Raw genomic sequence first — 22665 nt, 5'->3', positions numbered from 1 at the left:
TTTTGGTGTTGAGTTGTGTGAGTTCTTTCTGTATTTTGAATATTAACTTCTGATTAGCTTTATCATTTGCAGATAGGGAATGTAGTCAATAATATAGTAATAACTTTGTGTGGTGACATTAACTACACTTATCACGGTGAATATTTTGTAATGTATATAAATGTCAAATCATTATGTGGTACACCTGAAACTACTATAATACTGTATATCCACTATGCCTCAATTTACATTTTTAATTAAAAAATATTATATATTTACAATACAAATGTGTGTGTATATATACATATGTGTGTGTGTGTGTGTGTGTGAAAATACATGTTTGTACATGATTAATTAGACATGGAAGAAAGCATGGAAGCATTCATGTTAGGTTATTTATTTATTTATTTATTTTAACGTCTATTTTTGAGACAGAGAGAGACAAAGCATGAACGGAGGATGGTCAGGGAGAGGGTTACACAGAATCTGAAACAGGCTCCAGGCTCTGAGCTGTCAGCACAGAGCCCGACACGGGGCTCGAACTCATGGACTGCGAGATCATGACCTGAGCCGAAGTCAGCCATTTAACCGACTGAGCCACCCAGGTGCCCCTCATGTTAGTTTATTTATATGGGATCCTTCTTGAAGGTTCTTATAGTCAGGTTCCCTGGAGAGCACACTCTGAGATAGAGATTGGCATGCAGGAAGTCTATGTAGAAGTGCTTCTCTGATCCTCCATGGAAGTGAAATGAAGGAAAGCCAGTTAGGCTGGAGGGAGGGAAGGTGGGGTGGTGGACCGTGATACAATCACAGCAACGTCTCAGAGGATCCCAGGGATCTCTGGAGCTGGGATGTTCCATCATGGTCATTGCAAACTGGAGTCAGGGGTCTATTTGCCCTACCTTCTCTGTCTGTATTCTCCCTTTCTGCCCTCTTCACTGACTAGTCATTGGGTATGGACTGCCCCCAGTAAGGACGTGTGATCCTGTGGCTGTAGTTCTCATTAACTGAGGCTTAATCCTCAGAGGGGAGGATTCAGCTGTGAGCCATCAACTGTCAACATTCCCACTGCTTTAGTCTTGAAGAGGTAAGGAAATCTAGTTGGCACACCATAACATCCTCTAAAGAACTGGATGACGAATAACATGGTTGAAATGGAGGAGGAGAGAGGAAGAGGTAGCATACAAGAAAAGAGAAAAATAATTTTAATAAAAGCATTTAAACAAGTGGTAAATGTGCATCAATATTGCGAGTGCTGTAGTAGTCGCAATGCTATGAAAAATTCATGATGTTTTACCTGGAAGAACCTTCTAAAACCTTTCTTGACCCAATTTTCTGGGTCATCCTAACTTTTCAATGCACCATATTTTCTTTGACAACATTGAAAGGATAAAAGCTCAGTAAAAGGCGAATTGAGAAGCAAACTTAAATATTTTATTTTTAGAAGGAGCAAATGGCTGATAAAGGAAGTTACATCATTCTGTACACACCTATTGCAGTATTTTGGCTGTGGTAGCGACATTCTTACTAAGGTGCTGTATTTGGAGAAAACCTTTGTCTCGAGTAAACAGACAAACATGTTGATAATATACTGTACTGTATTATCGTAAGGCTCTGAACCACTTTAGCTGGACAATACATACAGCTTTGTAATCTGACTCAGTTACTGAATAGCTATCATATGCTGGGTAGGTTATGAGGCCCTGGGGACTGGAAAGTAAACAGTGATTCAGAGCCTTGCAGGAGAGACAGTTGAAACAAGGAACAGTCACAGGATGACAAAGGTTATGGTATAGACAGAGTGCTGTGGGAACTCCAGGGACAAACCAGAAGGTTGCAGGTTGATCATTCCAGGGCTTCCCGGAACAGAAAGTTTCTGCATGGTGGGGTTGATATTGGGGCAGGTGAGTAATAAAGAAGAAGATCTGAGTGCAATCAGGGTACATTCAGGTTGCTGTAATTATAGTCCAAAATGTTGTGGTGGAGACTGTAAGGCACATGTTTTGGGATGAAGGCAAGAGTATCAGGAGATCATGCTGGAGAAAGAAGCAAGGACAAGATCATGGAGTCCTGGCAGGCAGTACAGCGCACAATCAAGTAGGATAATTTGAAGAGACTATAATAAAGCAACTAATTTACAAAGGTGTGGTGGGGGAATGGCGCTAGGGTTGGACATTGCCACCTCAGGTCTAATGCAGCAAGAGTTAGAGGGGTTGTTAGAACTTGAGGACAGAGGGACTGAGTGGAGGGAGCTGCTTTCCTCACAGGAGTCCTGGTTTCTGAGGAGGGATGCAGCAAACGATGGTGACATTGAAAGTAGTCAGTTGGTAAACAGATGCCTTGATGGGACCGCATGTCAGACTAGCCCATTGATGGGTCCTTGTCTGTTTGAATGGAGAAAGACAAGAAGAGCAGAGAGTGGTTCTGGTGGGGCAAACAGAACTCTTCCCTGTGTGGGTGGCAGTTGCAGAATTGAAGAATAAGGAGGAGGTGAGTAGATGCGCAAGGGAAGGAAGTGATTTCCACGCAATCAGAGCAGGGTGGCCAAGATTCTGTGGCAGAAGGGTGAATCTAGAAACTAAAATAATGCCCATGCAGTGAGCATGGAGAGGGAAAAGAGATGAGACGTGATGTTATAGAGGTGCCATGAAAGAGACCATACAGGGGCATTCATGCCAAATTAAATAGTTTTGTCTTTACTCCCAAGAACATTGCAATACCGTAGAAGAGTCTGATCATGCATAGCATCATCTGATTTTGTTTTATGGAAATCACTGTCTTATCCAAGAGAAGACTGGGTCAGGGTAGGAAGACAGCTTGGAAGATGGTAACAGTGGTCTGGGTGAGCCATCATGGTAGCCTACACTTGGGTGCCACTGGTGGGAGGCAGAGGGTGAACACAGTCAAGAAATACTTAGGACCTGGGTGATGGTTTAGACACGGAGGCCGAGATAAAAGGAATTGTTAAACATAATTCTAAGGTTTCTGACCAGATCGTAAACACTTGGTGAAAAAAAATTCCCTTTTCTTTTCCTGGTAGTCCTTATTCTTCTTTGTATTCCCACTAGCTCTTCACTCAAGTTTTCATTTTAATGATCATTTCTTAATGTATGCTTGACTACTTTCCCTGTGTTACATGATGAGCTGCTCTCTCTTTCTTACTTGCTAAATCATTATGGTTCACAGATTTTCACCCATTAGTTTCCTCCTCTTAGTTCCTTCACAAAGCATTTCACTTGTTCCTGACTTCCTCCTCTGGATGTGCCCCGTGTGAGAATTATAATGGGTGGAAGTAGCATGCTACCAACTAGAAGCTTGATGTCATTAAAATTCCTTCAAGTTTGTGACCTTGAAATTACCCACTTATAGTTCCCATGTATTTCCATCTTGCTTTTGTTATCTTCTTCATAAATACCCCCTGGCTATCAAAGACACATCTTTTGTCCTTTCAAGATTACTAATATAGAGTGTGTAGGCATTTCAAAACACAGAGTACACAGAAATAACATGGTTCATCTTAAAACTGTTAAGTTATTCCTCAAACATATTTTGTATTTGTCTAAAAAGAGAACGTTTGAAACAAGTCTATCAAACATTTTCCTGTTTCAACACTGGGGAGACTCTCCTGAACTCATGTCAGTAAAGAAGAAAATAAAGGAGCTTCAGTTATTTTGTGTGGATCCTGTTCAATTTAAGGAAAATTATCTTTCCCATATGACTATATGAACCCAGGAGAGAGTGTGTATGCATGCGTGTGTGTTTGTGTGTGTATCAATAATGATGGAGGAATCTTAACAACCAAGAAATTGAGCTCAGATACTACTGACATTTGTGACATTTTCACTGCCAATTAACATGACTGAAAATGCATCTAATAATTAAGGATGTGACATCATTACATTCTATTAATGACTATAGTTAGATTAATAAATCATTAATTCTTGAACATTAAGCATTAAGTGCACATTTTCTGGTAGAAAAGAAGCATGTTCTATTTAACACTTCAGATGGGGGTTTTGCATCCTTTCCTAGGAAGAAGGCAAAATGATAGAGTGGAAAGGCCAATAACCTGAAATTGAAACTTCAGAATCTGAGTCCGGCCTAACCACTGGCTAACAGTGTGACTTACAAGTCTCAGTTTCTTCATAAGTGAGATGGAAAAAGCACCTAGAGTGTAGAGTTGTTGTGAGAAATAAATCAGTTAATGTTTGTAAAGATATTTTGTAAATTGTATGCCAAGATGATAATATTACTTGTTATTGAATTTTAAACAGGAACATTGACTCTAATTCTAGTTTCCTTGCCTGCACAATAAATTGATTCCTATATTACTACATGGAATCATTGAGAGATGTTTAATTGGGACATTCGTTAAATGAGACGAAATGCCTGACAAATAGAAAAAAAGCATTTAGAATAATAGTCTTTAATTTTTAAAATGTTTTTATTTATTTTTGAGTGACAGAGGCAGAATGTGAGCAGGGGAGGCACAGAGAGAGAGGGAGACACAGAATCTGAAGCAGGCTCCAGGCTCCAAGCTGTCAGCACAGAGCCCATTGTGGGACTTGAAATCATGAACTATGAGATCATGACCTGAGCTTTAGGTGACTGAGCCACACAGACGCCCCTAGAATGATATTCTTAACAGAGAAATCAGTTTTCTATTTTATTGAATATACAGATAATTCTTGTTTTGCGTGGTTGGACAAGGCTATAAAACTGACCCCAAGGCCATGCAAAGTGGTCTTAATAATCACTGGGAAAATTATGATTATTGTGTGACCTTTAACATTGTGTTGTCAAAACAATAAACACTGTCTTACTGTTGGTTGTAAATATAAAGGGAAATTAAAAAAATACTAAGACCAGTATTTAGTACACTGTAATTTAAAACATTAGAAATGCTGAGAAGTAAAGTGTTTTATTTCTTTGAAGAAAATATCACATGTGGTTTTATTAATGTTTGCCTTTTCTTCTAATATAACTTAGCATATGGAGCCACCATCTTTTTTTTTAACGTCTTGATAAATTGCAATTCTTCTCTCAAAATTTGGATTCATTTCCAAAATTTCATGTTTTGCACTTTCCATGTTGTGAAATATCTCCAAGAGTTCTTTTAATGGAAGTCTTTTTTTTTTTCCTGGTGCCACTTCTCTGCCATATCTTCATTCATTTCATCATAACCACCCATGGAGATCCATAAATTTAAGAACATCCAATTTCGCTTCTAGCAATATTGTGTTTTTATGTTCTTGTTACACTTTCATCTCTGCCCCCTTCTCTCTTTGGATTATCCAATGTTATCACATGTTACCTGGGTTTGTCACTGAGAGACTGGTGGGGAGGCAACACAACTTTAAGCTTTACCATCTGAATGTAAATTGGAAAACAGATGCACAGTGACCGATTGCCAATGGACTTGGAAAGAAGTGACACTATTGGTAACTGATCTTGATGGGCATCTGCTCTTTATATAGTGATTTGTGGGCGAAGGAGTTAGAAGTGAAGTGTGTTCTTGATGCATTTTATTCAGAGTAAATATACCATGGTAACAGAAATTTGAACCATGTTGCTGGGGGACTGTTGTTATTTAACTAACCATAGTGACTGAAATTCATGCATATTGGGACAATGTGATGCGAGAGCTGCCTGAATATTTGATCAATGGCTAAGGAGAGAGCAAAACAAACAAATGATTTTGGGAAATGCCTGAGGCTAGATAAAAGAGAAGTATTAGTCCTCCTCCAACTTGTATTTGGATTATTTCTTAATTTAATGAGAGAACACATTATAGAGAAATGTAGCATATGTGCAGTGCTTAGAAGTGAGGAAAATTAATAACAGCTCCTATTTATTCACTATATTTAAATTTTAGGTTTTTTACAAAGGTGATATTTTCAAGTGGTTAAAATTTCAAGATATATGGAAAGATCTTACTAGAGCCCCTATCCCAGCTTCCAGTTTCTTTTGATTGAGTGCAATTGACATTACCCTTCCAGAAATAGTCTCTGCATGTGTAAGCAAACATGTTCACAAATACAAATAATTTTTTCCCCTTTAAAACACCAGTTCTAAGCAACTAATATTTATTGAGCATTTGCTGTATCCCAGACAATATGCTGAACTTTATATGCATTGTCTTATTTAATCCCCCAATAACCTTTGAGGCAGGCTGTCATTACTGCAAAGGAAATTCTGACCCTGAGAGTTTAACTTCTAACCCCAAATCATGCAGCTGCTGTGTGGTGAAGCAGCTATTCTCACCCAGATATTCTGAATTCTCAAGTGCAGGCTCTTAGGCTCCATGTGTAGGTCATGTAATAGGATTTTAGTAGTCTAACAGTCCTTTTATGGTCCTAGAAATTCTTTGTGCTAATTCAGCCTACGATAATATGGTACTCAGGGGGGGTTGAGAGAAACTAAAGTATTTCCAAAAGCATTAGCTCTATCTATCTCAGGAGATTGTTTGGCCACCATCTGTACTGGGAAATTGGCCAGGTTACTTGGAAGGAGCCCAGACCTGAATGCATGTCTACGATCCGTTCTCCTGGACTGCCAGCCAGCCTCAGTCCTTGGTGGGCATTGGAATTCCGTCTGACACTCAGCAAGTGTGTGTGTGTGTGTGTGTGTGTGACTTTGTGCATGTGCGTGCACATACCATATTTGTTCACTTATTCACTTAAAAACAATTATATCTATCAAGAGTCTTGGGGCGCCTGGGTGGCGCAGTCGGTTGAGCGTCCGACTTCAGCCAGGTCACGATCTCGCGGTCTGTGAGTTCGAGCCCCGCGTCAGGCTCTGGGCTGATGGCTCAGAGCCTGGAGCCTGTTTCCGATTCTGTGTCTCCCTCTCTCTCTGCCCCTCCCCCGTTCATGCTCTGTCTCTCTCTGTCCCAAAAATAAATAAAAAACGTTGAAAAAAAAATAAAAAATAAAATAAAAAAAAAAGAGTCTTAATCTCACATAATAGAAATATAAAGCTTAGAAAAGGTAACAACATAAGAGCAACAGCCTGTGCACCTTTCTGATTTAATAAAGTGAGTGCTATTTGACAGTCTGTTGTAAGCAGAGACACCGCTGTTGTCAGTTCTGCTTAGCAATCATGCATGTTTTCTAGTCATCTGATCCTTGAATGTACGTCTTGGTGCCCTCTTGGAGGAAGTAGAGTGTCTCATGCAGGAATCTGTGTTCTCCCTTCTCTCCACTACACATGCATCTTACCTTCCTCTCTTACCTTAGAGGTGCTGAATGCTTTCTCTGTTGCCTTTTATCCGAGAGTGGAAAGTTTGAAGGTGAAGTTCACAGTTTTAAAAAGTCAAGCGAACTTTCTTGTCTTCAGGAACTTTGGGTCAAAATTTCAGTAAAAGATGTACATGCACATGCACACACGTACACACACACACAGACACTCTGTCCTGAGATATCTTGGCATGGAGGCTAAGTCTTCTCTAAGGAAGCTTTACCCTTTCGAATGAACCATACAAAATCTGATTAACAGTTGGACATGAAAGATGATCATTTTCAAGGGCTGCTACTGTTAGGGGATATATGTTGTCTTTTCCTGCAGGTCTGAGGACCTGGGATCTTGGCATCACTGGGTGTTTGTGTTCAGGAGTAATACAATCCATCAAGACATTTAGGGGTTTGGAGCCATATCTTTCTGTATACTACATTTTTGTTTAGAAATCTGGCCCCCACTTGGCTCAATTCCAGGAACTTGCTTTTTGATTTGGGAAAGCTCCAGTCTTGTTTTAAATATTAGACAAAGAGTAAAGATTATATCCCATCTGTAAAGTAACATATTTATTATTTTTGCAATCATATCTGAGAAATAAGGTTAATTAAAATATTTTGACATAGAGGCAGCTATGTCTCAGTTGATGACATCATTTGCTACTTTATTTAACTAGTTTGAGCTCAGCCAATATAAACTTCCTCGCTTTGCCCTCTTCTTTCTTCAAAGTCTATGTCATTTCTTCCCTCCTGTCTGATTCTGGTTTGGGAGGACGTATCCTACCAGGCTGTATATACTTAGGCTCTTCTTCTTGTTCCCTCTTCTCTCCTGGAACCTCATTCTATCACTTGCTTCTCAAGTCTTTCCTTTGTTTCTAGCTCCTTTCCTCATTTTAACACACTCATGGGCACCCTCTACCCTCTTGTACCTTCCATTACTTAAAAAAGAAAAAGTTTTCAAAAGAGCCTTCTGTATTCTCCACCTCGTTTCCCTTGAACCTGGTTTCTATCTCCACCTCTGCTAAAGCCATTTTTCCAAAATAACCACTCACTTACTGATTGCCCACTCTGATGGCCTTTCAACCCATAACCTCATTAGGCTCTGCAGTATTTGATGGAAACTCTCTTATCTCATGGCTTCCTAGATAAGTGGTTTTTTTTCTGTCTTGCTATTTTTATGTTCCTTTTCTGTAGCCTATCAAGGGTTCCTTATATAATCTCCCCTAATTATAGAGCTCCTCCAATTTCCCACATTGCTATATTTGGACCCCTCTCCTGTATCTCTCTTTTCTCTCCTCTCTTCTTTGTCGCTTCAGCCTTTTCACATTTGTCGTTCACCATGTTCATAAGGACAACTTCCCAGTTTACTTTTCTGGTACTAATTTTTTGAAAACTACAGATCAGCACTTCTAACTGGCTTCTGGATATCTTCACGCACTCATTCAAGCTCACAGAGAAGCGACTGAAAGATAAGAACTGCTCTAGAGTGTGGAGACAGAAGTCAACAAGACAAAGTCCCTGCCCCACAGAGCTCACATCCTAGTGACCCAAGCAAATAAACACAAGCCAATAAACAATGTGTCAGGTGGTGGTAAGTGCCACAGAGGAAAACAAATCAGATCAGAGGAGTGAAAATGATGGGAAATGTTGTGACTAATTTAGATCGAATAATCAGGAAGGTCTTTGTAAAATGCCCCTTGAACAGAAATCTGAAGGAAATGAGTGTGTGAACCATATTCATATCTAGGGGCAAAGTGTACAAAGAGGCAATGTGACTGGAATATAGTGAGGAAAAATGTCCTCTGTGTGTGTGTGTGTGTGTGTGTGTGTGTGTGTATCTTTATTTCTACTCTCTGATAATGTGCATAGAGATATCTGTTATGGAGAGAGAGAGAAAGAGAGAGTTCTTTGATGTCATTATTTATATATTTATATCTATGTAAAATTTTATAATCTTACCATTTCTTACACTCTTACACACACATTCACACATGTCTCATATATCTATCTCTATCTCTGTATCTATCTATCTACTAATGTATATATAATATACCTAGAGATGTTATCAGAGGCTCAAATTGTATTGTGGGACATGGTAGGGACCCTGATTTTGACTCCAGATGAGAGCAGAGGCCACTGAAGGGTCTTGAGCTGAGAAGTAACAAGATCTGACTTACACTTACAAAGAAATACTTGCCTGCTTTGTGGAGAAAATGATTCTGTGTGCCCAAGGGGGGAAGCAGGTAGACCAGTCAAGAGTAAAGTATAGTAATGCAGGGGCGCCTGGGTGGCTCAGTTGGTTAAGCGTCCGACTTCGGCTTAGGTCATGATCTTATGGTCCATGAATTCGAGCCCTGTATCCGGCTCTGTACTGACAGCCGGGAGCCTGGAGCCTGCTACGGATTCTGTGTCTCCCTCTCTCTCTGACCTTCCCCTGTTCATGCTCTCTCTCTGTCTCAAAAATAAATAGAAATTAAAAAAAAAATTAAAAATAAAAGTGTAGTAATGCAGGAAAGAAGATGGAAGCTTATGCCAAGGTGGCAATGATGAAAGTTGTTACAAGTAGTAAGGATCTATTTTGAAGGAAGACCAGAAAAGATTTGCTGAAGGTTCTGGTGTAAGGTATGAGTGTAAGAGTGTAGTCAGGAATGACTGGGTTTAGAAATTGGTAGACTGGACCTTCCATTTATTATGAAAAAACCCAAAAACCAAAAACCAAAAAAACCCCAAAAGAATGGGTTGAACAGGTCGTGGAGCGTGGTGAAATCAGGCATATGCTTTTGAACATGGTCAATATGAAATGTCTGTTAAACATCTGAAAAGAAATATCGATTAAATATTGATACATATATATATCCAAAATATATGATTTTGAATATAGTAGACACACAGTGTTACAATAGTTTCAGGTGTAAAACTTAGTGATTTGACAGGTTTATACATTATGCTACTTTCACCACTGATGTAGCTACCTCCTGTCCCATCACATCGCTATTACAGTATCACTGACTATATTTCTTATGCTGTGTCTTTTGTTCTCCTGACTTACTCATACCATAACTGGAAGCATTTATCTACCTCTCCACTTCACCCATTTTGCCCATCCTCCCACCCCTTCCCCTCTGGCAAACATCAGTTTGTTCTCTGTATTTATAGGTCTGATTCCTCTTTTAATTTGTTTATTCATTTATTTTTGTTTTGCCTTTAGATTCCACTTATGAGTGGAATCATATGGTATTTGTCTTTCTCGATCTGATTTATATCACTTAGCATAATATCCTCTAGGTCCATCCAGATTGTCTCAAGCAGTTCAATCTTATCCTTTCTTATGGCTGCATAATATTCATTAATATTCATACATACATATATACATTTATATGTATATACATACATTTGTGTATATATATGTGTATATATATATATTTATTTACATGTATACCACATTTTCCTTATCTATTCATCTATTGATGGATATTTAGGTTGCTTCTATATCTTCACTATTGTAAATAATGTCACAGTAAACATAGAATTACATATATATTTTTGAACTAGTATTTTCATTTTCTTTGGCTAAATACCCAATAGTGCAATTATTGGATCATATGGTATTTCTATTTTTAATTTTTCAGGAATCTTCATACTGTTTTCCACAGTGGCTGCACCAGTTTGCATTCCCGGCAACAGTGCATGAGAGTTCTTTTTTCTTCACTTCCTCAGTGACACTTGTTATTTCTTGTCATTTTGATTTTAGCCATTCTAACTGTCATAAGGTGATATCTCATTGTGGTTTTGATTTACGTTTCCTTGATGATTAGTGATGTGGAACATCTTTTCATGTGTCTGCTGACCGTCTATAGGCCTTCTTTGGTAAAATGTCTATTCAGGTGTTCTGCCCATTTTGTAATCTGTTAATTTTTTGGGGTGTTGAGTTACATATATATATGTATTTTATATGTATATATGTATTTCACATACATATATGTATTTGGGGTGTTCAGTTACACATATATATATGCATACATATATATATGTGTAACTGAACACCCAAAATAATTAAATATTAATTAATTAATTAAATATGAATTAATTCATTTTAATTATTTAAAAATTAAACATATCCAGAAAAATGTTGCTATGGCTCATGTCAGAGACAATTACTGCCTATGCTCTCTTCTAGTATTTTTATTATTTCAGGTTTCATATTTAGGTCTTTATTCTATTTTGAGGTTATTTTTGTGTATGGTATAAGAAAGTGCTCCATTTTTTTTTTATGTGTAGCTGTCCAGTTTCCCCAGCACCATTTATTACAGAGACTGCCTTTTTTCCATTGTATATTCTTGCCTCTTTTGTCATAGATTAATTGGCCATACAAATGTGGGTTTGTTTTTGGAGTCTCTCATCTGTTCTTTTGATCTATATGTCCTGTGTCAGTGCCAATACCAAACTGTTTTGATTACTACAGCTTTGCTGTATATCTTGAAACCTGGGATTCAAGATACCTCCAGCTTTGTTCTTTTTTTTCAGGATTGCTTTAGCTATCTGGGTCTTCTGTGGTTCCATAAAAATTTTAGTATTATTTGTTCTACTTTTGTGAATAATGCTGTTGGTATGTTGGTTGAATCTTTAGATTGCTTTGGGCAGTATGGACATTTTAACAATACTGCTTCTCTCAATCTAGGAGAATGGAATATCTTTACATTTGTTTGTGTCATCTTCAATTTGTTTCATCAGTTTTTTATAGTTTTTGCAGTACAGGTCTTTCACCTTTTTGGTTAACTTTATTCATAGGTATTTTATTCTTTTTGATGCAATCATAAATGGTGATGTTTTTAACATTTCTCTTTGTGCTACTTCATTATTGGTGTATAGGAATGCTACAAATTCTGGGTAATAATTTGGTATCCTACTACTTTACTGAATCCACTGATTATTTCTAGGAGCTTTTTAAAACTGTTTATTTATTTGTTTTGAGAGAGAGAGAAAGCACAAGTCGGGGAGAGACAGAGAGAGAAGGAGAGAGAGAAACCCAAGCAGGCCCCATGCCAGCAGTGCAGAGCCCAATGCAGGGTAAGATCATGACCTGAGCCAAAATCAAGAGTTGGACACTTAACCAACTGAGTCATCCAGACTCTCCCCTGTATCTAGTAGTTTTTTGGTGGAGTCTTTAGGATTTTCTCTGTATAGTATCATGCCATCTGCACATACTGTCAGTTTAACTTCTTCTTTAATGATATGGATGCCTCTTATTTCTTCTTGTCTGATTGCTGTGGCTAGGGCTTCCAGTAGAATGGACATCCTTATCTTGTTCCTGATCTTAGAGGGAAGGCTGTCAGTTTCTCACCATTGAGTATGCTGTTAGCTGTGGGTTTGTCATATGTGATCTTTATTATGTTGAGGTATATTCCCTCTAACCACACTTTGTTGAGAGTTTTTAAAATGACTGATGCTGAATTTTGTTAAATGCTTTTTCTGCATCTATTGAGATGATCTATGATTTTTATCTTTTGTTTTGTTGATGTGGTGTATGATGCTGATGGATTTGCAAATATTGAACCATCCTTGCATCTTGGGAATAAATTCCACCTTATTGTGGTGAATGATATTTTTAATGTACTGTTGTATCTGATTTGCTAATATTTTATTGAAGACTTTTCCATCTATGTTCATCAGGGATGTTGGCTTGTAGTTTGTTGTTTGTTTGTTTGTTTGTTTTGTGGTGTCTTTGTCTGTTGTTGGTATCAGGTAGTGTTTGGTAAAATATCCTAGAATGCATTTAGAAGCTTTCCTTCCTCTTCAATTTTTTGGAATAGTTTGAAGAAATAGGTATTAACTCTTCTTTAAACGTCTGGTAGAATCACTCTTGAATCCATCTGGCCCTTGACTTTTATTTTTGGTAGTTTTTTTTTAATTAACAGATTCAGCTTCGTTACTTTTAATAAGTCTGTTCAGATTTTCCATATCTTCCTGGTTCAGTTTTGCAATATTGTGTGCTTCGGGGAATTTATCCATTTCTTCTAGATTGTCCAATTTGTGGGCATATTATTTTTCATAGTATTCTCTTATAATCCTTTGTATTTTTGTGATGTCAGTTGTTGATTTTCCTATTTCATTTCTGATTTTATTTATTTGGGTCCTTTATCTTTTTTCTTAATGAGTCTGGCTAAGGATTTGTCAATTTTGTTTATCTTTTCAAAAAGCCAGCTCTTGGTTTCATTGACTTTTTCAATTGTTTTAATATCCATGACATTTATTTTTGTTCTGATCATTATTATTTTATTTCTTCCACTCACCTTGGGCTTCTTTTCCCCCCCCCCTAGTTCCTTTAGGTATAAGATAAGATTGTTTATTTGAGCTTTTTCTTATTTCCTGAACTAGATCTGTATTGGTATGTATTCCCTCTGAGAGTTTTCTTTCACTGTGTCCTAAAGATCTTAGACTGTTGTGTTTTTCTTTTCATTTGTTTCCATGTATTTTAAATTTCTTCTTTGATTGTGTCATTGACCCATTGGTTGTGTAGTATCATGTTCTATAGTCTCTATAAGTCTGTGTGTTTTCCAGTGTTTTCTTGTGATTTATTTATAGTTTCATACTGTTGTGGTTGGAAAAGATGCACAGTACGATTTCAATATGATTAAATTTATTGAGAGTTATTTGTGGCCTAATATATGATATACTCTTAAAAATGTTCAATGTACACTTGAAAAGAATATATATTGTGTCAGTTTCGGATGGAATGTTCTGTACATATCTGTTATGTACATTTGGCCTAATGTGTCAATCAATGACATTGTTTCTTTATTGATTTTTCCATCTGGATGATCCATCCATTGGCGTAAGTGGGATGTTAAAGTCTCTTACTACTATTATCTTACCATCAGTTTCTCTCTTTTTGCCTGTTAATAGTTGCTTTATGTATTTAAGTGCTTCAGTGTTGGGTGCATAAATATATACAATTGTTATATCCTCTTGTGGGATTGATTCCTTTATCATTATGTAATGCCCTTCTTTGTCTCTTATTACAGTCTTTGTTTTAAAGTCTAATTTGTGTGATATGAGTATTGTTATATGGCTTTTTTTGCACTTCCATTTGCATGGTGAATATTTTTCAATCTTTTCACTTTCAGTCTGTGTGTATCTTTTGGTTTGAGGTGAGTTTCTTGTAGGCAGCATATAGATGGTCTTGTGTTTTTGTGTGTTATTATTATTTTTGAATCTATTCTACCAGCCACCCTATGTCTTTTGATTGAAGCATTTAGGCCCTTTACATCTAAAGTAATTATTGATAGTTGTGTACTTATTGCCGTTTTAAAATTAGTTTGCTGATTTTTCTTACAGTTCTTGTTTGTTTCTTCATTCTCTGGGTTTGGTGAGTTTCTATAGTGTTAAGTTTAGCTTTCTTTCTCTGTTTTCTGTGTGTCTGTCATAGGTTTTGAGTTTATGATTACCATGAGTTTTATATGTAACATCCAAAGTAAAATGCAGCCTGTATTAATTTGATGATTATTTAAGTTCAAACACATTCTTAAAAAAAGAAGAGCATTGGGGCGCCTGGATGGCTTGGTCAGTTGAGCGTCCAACTTCGACTCAGGTTATGATCTCACAGATCATGGGTTTGAGCCCCACAGTGGGCTCTGTGCTGACAGCTTAGAGCCTGGAGCCTGCTTCAAATTCTATGCCTCCCTCTCTTTCTGCTCCCCCCACCCCCCGACCCTGGTCATGCTCTGTCTCTCTCTCCTTCAAAAATAGATTAAAAAAAAAAACATTAAAAAAAAAAAAGAAAAGCATTGACAGGACAAGTTTTTTTTTTCCTTTTTTCTTCTTTTCCTTTTTACTCCCTCCTCCATGTTTTATGTATATGTTGTCATATATTACATCTTTTTATTCATAACTTTCTTATGTCTACTTATGGCCATTTCTTTTTCACTTCAAGATGTCTCTTTAACATTTTCTGTGAGGTTAGTTGTGATTAACTCCTTTAACTTTTGTTTGTCTGGGAAGCTATTTTTTCTATACAATTCTGAATGATACCCTTGCCAGGTAGTGTTTTTTTTTGGTTGTAGTTCCCCCCCCCCCCCCCCCCCCCCCCCCGCCTTTCAGCACTTTGAATATATCATGCCATTCCCTTCTGGCCTACAAAGTTACTGCCGAAAAATCAATTGATAGCCTTATGGGATTTCCCTCGTACATAAACTTTTGCTTCTCTTGCTGCTTTTAAAATTTTCTCTTTCTCTTTAATCTTTGATATTTTAGTTACCACATTTTGTGGTGTGGACTTCCTCAGCTCATCTTGTGTGGAAATTTCTGTGCTGCATGAACTTGAATGTCTATTTCCTTCCCTAGGTTAGGGAGGTTTTTAGTTATTATTTCTTCAAATAAGTTTTGTGTACCTTTCTCTCTCTTCTTCTGGGACCCCTGTAATACAAATGTAATGCAAATGCAAATGCTGCCCAGTGTTGTCTAAGAGATCTTTTAACTTATTTTCATTTTAAAATTCTTTTCTTTTTTTGCTGTTCAGCCTGTGTGCTTTTGTTACCCTGTCTTCCAGATCACTGTGTTCTTCTGCGTCCACTGATCTACTATTGATTCCCTCTAGTATGTTTTTTTTATTTCATTTGTTGTATTCTTAAACTCTGATTAGTTCTTTTTTATATTTTCTATCTGCTTAGTGAAAACCTCTCTGAGTTCTTCCATTCTTTTCTCCAACTCAGTGTATCTTTATGATCATTACTTTAAATTCTTTGTCAAGCACATTGCTTATCTATATTTAGATCTTTTTCTGAGGCATTTTCTTTTCCTTTCTTTTGGAGCACATTCCTCTATCTTCCTATTTTGACTTTCTGTTTGATTCTATGGATTAGGTAGAACAGCGACTTCTTCTAAATTTGAATGAATAATCTTGTGTATGGTGTCTCCTATGTAGACTGTGTGTGCTTAGTGACTTTTGCTGGCTGTCTGGAGCTGTGGCTGTGTATGCTAGCTACTCTTTTAATTTGTGGCTTTTTACAAAAAGAAAAATAATAATATTAAAAAGAAAATAATAAAAGAAAAAAGAAAAGGGAAAAAAAGATAAGGAAAAGAAAAAAAGAAAAAATCTACAAAGAACAAAAAGAAAAAATAACAAGAACAAAAATGAAAACAAAACCAAGAGTAATTTAAAAAATAATTTTAAAAATAAAATAAAAATAAAACAAACTTTTAAAGGCTGAAAAAAAAAACGCAAAGAAATCTAAACCTCGGCTTCTTTTCTGTAACCCAGCACCAGAGGGGCTGATTTGGGCTTGTGGACCTTGGCTGTCTGAGGTTGCAGGCTCACTATGAGCCAGTCTTGGGTTTTTAAAGTGGAAGAGGAGAGAGTGTCCCATAGCTCCTTGGCCCTTTTAAACTGCAGGCTTTTTCCTGAGTCCCAGGGTGACCCAGGCTGGTGTAGATTTGCGAATCCTGGGCTTGCTGAGGTTGCTGTACTCAGGGTCCCTGTGATGATGGGCTTGGCCCACCAGTTATGGTGTCCAGACCCCGCTCCAGTCTAGGCTTTTAAGGTGGAGTGGGATGTGCTTCTCTCTCTAGTCCCTCCAACCTGGAGAGTGCTCCCACAGTCACTCCTCCATTTGGTAGAGTTCTAGTGTTGTCTCTTTTATATGCTAGTTTCTCTTTTAAACCAAGGCTTTTTTTTTCTGTACCCAAGAACCAAGGACTGTCCCCAGCCCCTTGGTACTATGCCTCCCCACTGCCATTCTCAATGTCCCTGAATGGGGATTCCCTTTGTTACTGTGTCTCTGTCTCTCTTGCTGTTCTCTTGCCATTCTGTCTATCTTTGTCCAAAAATTGTTCAGTTAGCTCTTGGGTCAGCTCTTCAGGAAGAATTGTTCTATAATTAGCTGTCATTTGGTGAGTTCCATGGAGGAGGTGAGTTCAGGGTCTTCCTACATTGCCTTCTTTGACTAGAACTCAACAGGTAGGTATTTAAAAAGAAGTTACAGGACTGGAGGAGATGTTTAAAGAACAAGTATAGATAAAGAGGAGAAGAGATCCAGAGGACAGAGTTCTGGGACACTTTAATGTGTTAAGTTCAGCAAGTTGAGGGGCAATTAGAAAGGGAGGCAAATGACAGTGAGTAAGTGTTTGAGGAGTGAAATGACAAGTCCTGCTAGCTGGGTGAGTGAGAGGAAGGCTGAGAAATGAAGCACTAGGTTTGTCATCATGGAAGTCACTGACGCTCTTGATGGAAAATAAAAAGGTTGGTGTAGGGGTAAACACCGTACACAGACTTACTTGCAGGGGATCAAGAGAGAACAGGGTAAGTGGAGATGGGAAACAGAAATAACTTTTTTAAGAAGTTTTGTTGTAAAAGAGTATGAAAAAAGAACTAAGTAGGGGGTGGTAGCTTAGCGTTTGCTGGAGGGAATGTAAGTCCAAAAAAAATGAGGAGAAATAACACCATCTTTGCTTCTCCTGGGAACCAATCAGTAGAAAGGGCAAAATGGATAATGCCAGCAAGAGAATAATTGGAGGTGTGATGTCCTGGAGTCCTTCAGTAAGCTCAAGGGTTGGGACTCAGAGCACCATGGGAGGTTGGCTTTAGGAAGTGGCATAGATGCTTCAACCCCTGTAGCAGAACAGAAGGCTTTGTACAATTACAAGCATGTGATCAATTCCATGACAAGGAAGTGTGAGGTTCTCCTGGGATTCCTTCTAAATTCTTAGTGAAATAAGGGGATTATCAACAGACATCGCTGAGCGGGAGGAGAGTGAGAGATCCACAATGACAATGTGTAAAAGAGTTGGGACAATGGCTATTGTATGTTTTGACAGCAACACAGAATAAGAAATAACATTACTGAGGAGGTAAATATGCAAACACACACACATACACACACAGAGACTGCAAGCAAGAATTTCAGGAGGCAATACCCTTTTTAACTTACTTTCACTTCTGTTCAAATCTGTTCTAATGACAAATGGTGGCTAGTGAGTCACGAAATAATTTCATGACACTGATGGGGTGGAATCTGTAGTCTGGAAAACACTCATCCAGAAGAACTGAAGAGGAAATTCTCTGAAGATACGTAGTAAGATTATATGCAGCAAAATAAACCAACTTTAAGTCTAGAAGGTAAAGGGAGGCCCATCAGCTTAATCAACAGCAAATCATTGTCACTCCCCACACCCCAGTAGTTCCTCCTGTCAAGATCCCTTTTTATTCTGGGCTCCTCTGTTCTCCAGTGACATAGGTCTGAGATCTGTCACTTTAATTCCCTCGTTTCTTCCCCCGTTTTTGTAATTCTCTCCATTCATTCATTTGCAAAATTGTAAATAATCTGCCTGTAAATTCCTGTCAGCATCTGTTTCTATTTCCACTGATTTTGCCATGTTCAGGCCCTATTGCTTTCTCTCTACCTTATATTTTTACTTTTCTTGTTGTGAGAGTAGTGCAATGGGTGTCCATAAGAAGAAATTTATTTTAAAAAGACAAGTAGCTAAAGAAAATGAATATCAAACACAATCTCACTAAGAGGCTGTCTGGCTTCCTTTGTTGGTGTATCTACTTCCATTTTGTATGCATATATATTATTTCCCCTGTACTTGTCTATATACAATTATATAATATAGTCCTGTTTCATAATACTCTCGTTTTTAAGAGAACACATTGTGAATTTCTGCTCACATCATTATGTGCTTGGCAAAATCATATTTAATAGCTGTAGGGCATTCCACGTATGGCATTTTAATCTAAACCATTTTGTTGAGTTTGTGCAGTCATGTGCATGTGCCTCTCAGATCTGGGACTACAGGGAGCACAATTTGCCAAGGACCCTGCTGCTCTGCTCAGAAAAATCGATTCATCTCTTAGCTTGTTGCAAGCCTGCACTTCCCAGTCAATAACAGAGTTCCGGAAATGTTCTTAGGCAGGCCCATTTCTGGGAGACCTGGGATTCCTCTGATGAGGGACTCTAGCTATGGTCTCCCAGAAAGCTTTGTAGCACATGGCTTACAACGATGCACCACATTCCTTTTTTTCCTTCTGCCAGGATCAGACTTGCATGGAGTCTAGAGGCTGTATCTGCTTCTCCAGCTCCTTTCCTATTTTCTCTCAAGGGCCTTTTGGTCTCCCCTAAGACGTTTCTTATATACTTAATCCCATCTTGGCACGTTTCTCAGAAGACCCAAACTAATACAGGCATTTAGGTTGTTCTCGGGTTTGTATTCTGTACCACTAAACTTGTGATTGCTCAATTCTTAGCACAGCACTCTTTTGCTGAGAGCCCTTCAAGCACTGCCATTGCTCAGTACATTAAGCTTAAGCCCCTTCTACCCCCTCCACATTTGGCTCCAGCCCATCTATCCAAACACCACCCAATGTTCTTAGTCCAGCCCCGGGCCTGCTGACCAAATATTCTCGCATTCATTTTCTCATGCCTCCTTCCCCCAGCCCCCAAGAAAACATGTGCTCAGCTGATGCCTCCTTCATTCTAGATTTCTTTGTGACTTCCTCCACGCACCCCCCTCCATTTTAAAGGCCACAGAAATGTGTTTTCTGCAGTGTAGTCACTCTTTTTGTCAAAAGGAGTTAGTTACATTAAAGGGAGGCTATAAAGCCCAATGGTGAAGTGTATACTTTGTAATCAGACAGACCTAGATCATCATTTAACACACACACACACACACACACACACACACACACACACACACACAGGTATGCCTGGGTGGCTAAGTTGGTTAAGCGTCCCACTTTGGCTCAGGTCATGATTTGTGGTTCATGGGTTCGAATCTGGTGTGGGGCTCTGTGCTGACAGCTCAGAGCCTAGAGTCAGCTTCGGATTCTGGGTCTCCCTCTCCCTCTGCCCCTCTGCTGTTCTCACTCTATCTCGCTCTCTCTCTCTAAAAATAAATAAACATTAAAAAAATTAAAACACCTACAAATTAGCAGAGATTGGATAGGTTTGGGAAAAGACTGAGCTAAACAAAAATAATCCAAGATGTTTTTAATTCTCAGACTTCCCAGAGCCCTTAAAATGTTCATATGTGTCATAACTTCCTAAGGCTAGTATCGACACTTTGTGTAGCTTTCCTTGAATTTGATCACAAAATCCTTTAGAAACAGATCATCTCCAGACATTATTTTTTTCTTGGAAAATACCGGGAAAGGGTAAACGTTGTCACAGAATTTTTCATGTATGGTTTTCACAGTACTTTATAGTACTATATATATTCTTCAACTTGTTATAGTTGTTTGTATATTTATCTTACACATCTTCCCAATTTTAGCCTTTAGCATAAAGTCTTGAAAATAACAGGCACTTGTTCAGTAGAAAATCACAGAATTTTAGTGAAGGCTCATGGTCTGGAATAATATTTGGTAACTGGAGAAAGTTTGTATCTACTTTTCAGTAGCTGTTTCCCAGTCTTTTTTTATACCATAGTATCCTGGGCTACTTTACAGGCTAGAAAAACTATCTTGATGTTGGACAGGAAGAAAAAAAAAGCCCTTGTTAACTGGAGGCTAAATACATTTTCTCCACAAGTCACTTGATTGGGACAGTTTAACAGGATATAAAGGTGGAGGTGCATTTTAAGGGCAAGAAAGCAGGAGTCAGCTGACTCTGGGTCTTGGCACACCATGGGCAGCAAGGAAGGCAGCCTGTGGCTTAGTTGTGATCGTTTTCATTTCCAAGGGTGTGCTTGTCAAAGAGGTACTCTGCCAGGCCAGAAGCTGGGGCCCCCATCTTAACCAGGTTTTGCACGTGGTCACCTAGTTCTTTGATCGATTTCACCTGTTCATTCAAATAGTGAGTTTCCAGGAAGTCGCACAAATGGGGGTCACCTTTGTCTGAGGCCAGAGTGTGCAATTCGAGCAACGACTGGTTCACATTCTTTTCCAAGAGCAGCGCACACTCCATGGCATTCAGCCCGCTCTCCCAGTCGTCCAGGTCAGGTTTCTTGATGTCCTGCAGGCAGATCCGGCCTCCCCGCTGGTTCTGCAGCCTCATCAGCTTCTCGGCATGCTGGGTCTCCTCCCGAGACTGACGAAGGAAATATCTGGCGAAGTTGTTCAGGGCCACGTCATCTCGGGAGAAGTAATAGGCCATAGACAAGTACACATAGGACGCGTAGAGCTCCAGGTTGATCTGGCGGTTGATGGCGGCCTCGGAGTCGGGGTGGAAGTTCTGCCGCACTCGGGAGGGGGCGGAGGTGGGCCCGGCAGGGTCCCGGGAGGAGGTGGCTGCGGCCAGCGGGCGGCTGGGGGCGGCGGGCTGGGGACCCGAGGGGCGCCAGGAGACCCCGAGCGGTCGGAGCGCGAAGCCTCGGCGCACGCTGCGCAGGGACACCAGCGAACTGCTGATCTGCTTAGAGAGGAACAAGAAACAGGGCGGCATGGTTCCCCTTCTTTAGAAGCCGGGAAACTGAGGCCCGGGCGGCTCACCGCGCGGTCGGGCACCAGGGACTTCACGGGCTTCTGCATCAGAACGCAGCCCTAAGCGATGGCGACTGCGTCACACACGCACACACGCCTTCGCTTCGAGAGGCGCCGAGTTCCAGGCGGAGGGCGGCGGGGGCGCGCGCGCCTGTCGCTGTTGGGCGCAGACGGATAATCCTGACAACTCCATTTAACGAAACATTGCCCCATTTCTGCCCTTGGGCGTTTGTAACTTATTTCATCTAAGTTAAAAGTGCTGTTAAAAAAGAAAGAAAGAAAGAAAGAAAGAAAGAAAGAAAGAAAAGCAGGCACTAGGACTAGCAAAAGAAAGCACAAGCCCAGTGTACTTGCCCTCCCTTTGTGACCTCTTTCTGTGGAAAGACCAAGGCCTGGGGGAGGCAGGGCAGCGACATAGAGGAAAACAAAACTCACTACACGTTTATCTGGGCGCGGGGGTCCACAGACAAATTGGGTCTTTATAAATTGACTTTCTGGTTATTTTAACAAATGTAGGTATGGAAATAATTGCCAGAGTAGTATATAGGCACATTTCCAAGGGCCTGTAAGAAGACAGTGCCTTCTTTTAAAAAGACATTTTATTTTGGGGGCGTCTGGGTAGCTCAGTGGGTTAAGCGTGGGACTTAGGCTCAGGTCAGGAGCTCACGGTTTGTGGGTTCCAGCCCCAGACAGATCAGGCTCTGTGCTGACAGCTAGGAGCCTGGAGCCTGCTTCAGATTCTGCGTCTCCGTCTGTCTCTGCCCCTCCCCTGCTCAGCTCTCTCTCTCAAAAATAAATAAACATTAAAAGTAATAAATAAAAAACAATAAAAACTTAAAAAAGAATAAAAAGACATTTTGTTTTTAAATGTAAAATTTATCTTTACTGCAAAGAAAAATAGGATACTGTAGAAAAGTAGGAGGAATAAATAAACTAGCTCTAAACTTGATGTTATTTTCCTGTCTTTTGTTAATGCAGATACATACACTTGTGGTGAGCATAGCAAAGCTGTAGAGAAGTTGAATCACTATGTTGTACATCTGA

At 39.3% G+C, this 22665-nt stretch overlaps 1 protein-coding gene across 1 annotated transcript; it reads right to left on the bottom strand.

Annotated features, from left to right (window-relative positions):
• Nucleotides 1-20176: 20176 nt before the first annotated feature.
• FTMT (ferritin mitochondrial) lies at nucleotides 20177-21941 on the bottom strand. Its single transcript, XM_043561789.1, has one exon. It carries the CDS (start codon nucleotides 21581-21583, stop codon nucleotides 20855-20857), a length of 729 nt encoding a protein of 242 aa, XP_043417724.1. The 5' UTR covers nucleotides 21584-21941; the 3' UTR covers nucleotides 20177-20854.
• Between the last annotated feature and the right edge of the window lie 724 nt (nucleotides 21942-22665).

Source organism: Prionailurus bengalensis, chromosome A1 (genome assembly GCF_016509475.1).
Source record: "Prionailurus bengalensis isolate Pbe53 chromosome A1, Fcat_Pben_1.1_paternal_pri, whole genome shotgun sequence".
NCBI lineage: Eukaryota > Metazoa > Chordata > Mammalia > Carnivora > Felidae > Prionailurus > Prionailurus bengalensis.
The sequence above is the reverse complement of the archived record's forward strand: the minus strand, read 5'-3'. Positions and strand labels throughout refer to the sequence as shown.

Coding starts and splice junctions, on each gene's coding strand:
- FTMT (XM_043561789.1), bottom strand. CDS start 21,583: ATGCCGCCCTGTTTCTTGTTCCTCTCTAAGCAGATCAGCAGTTCGCTG.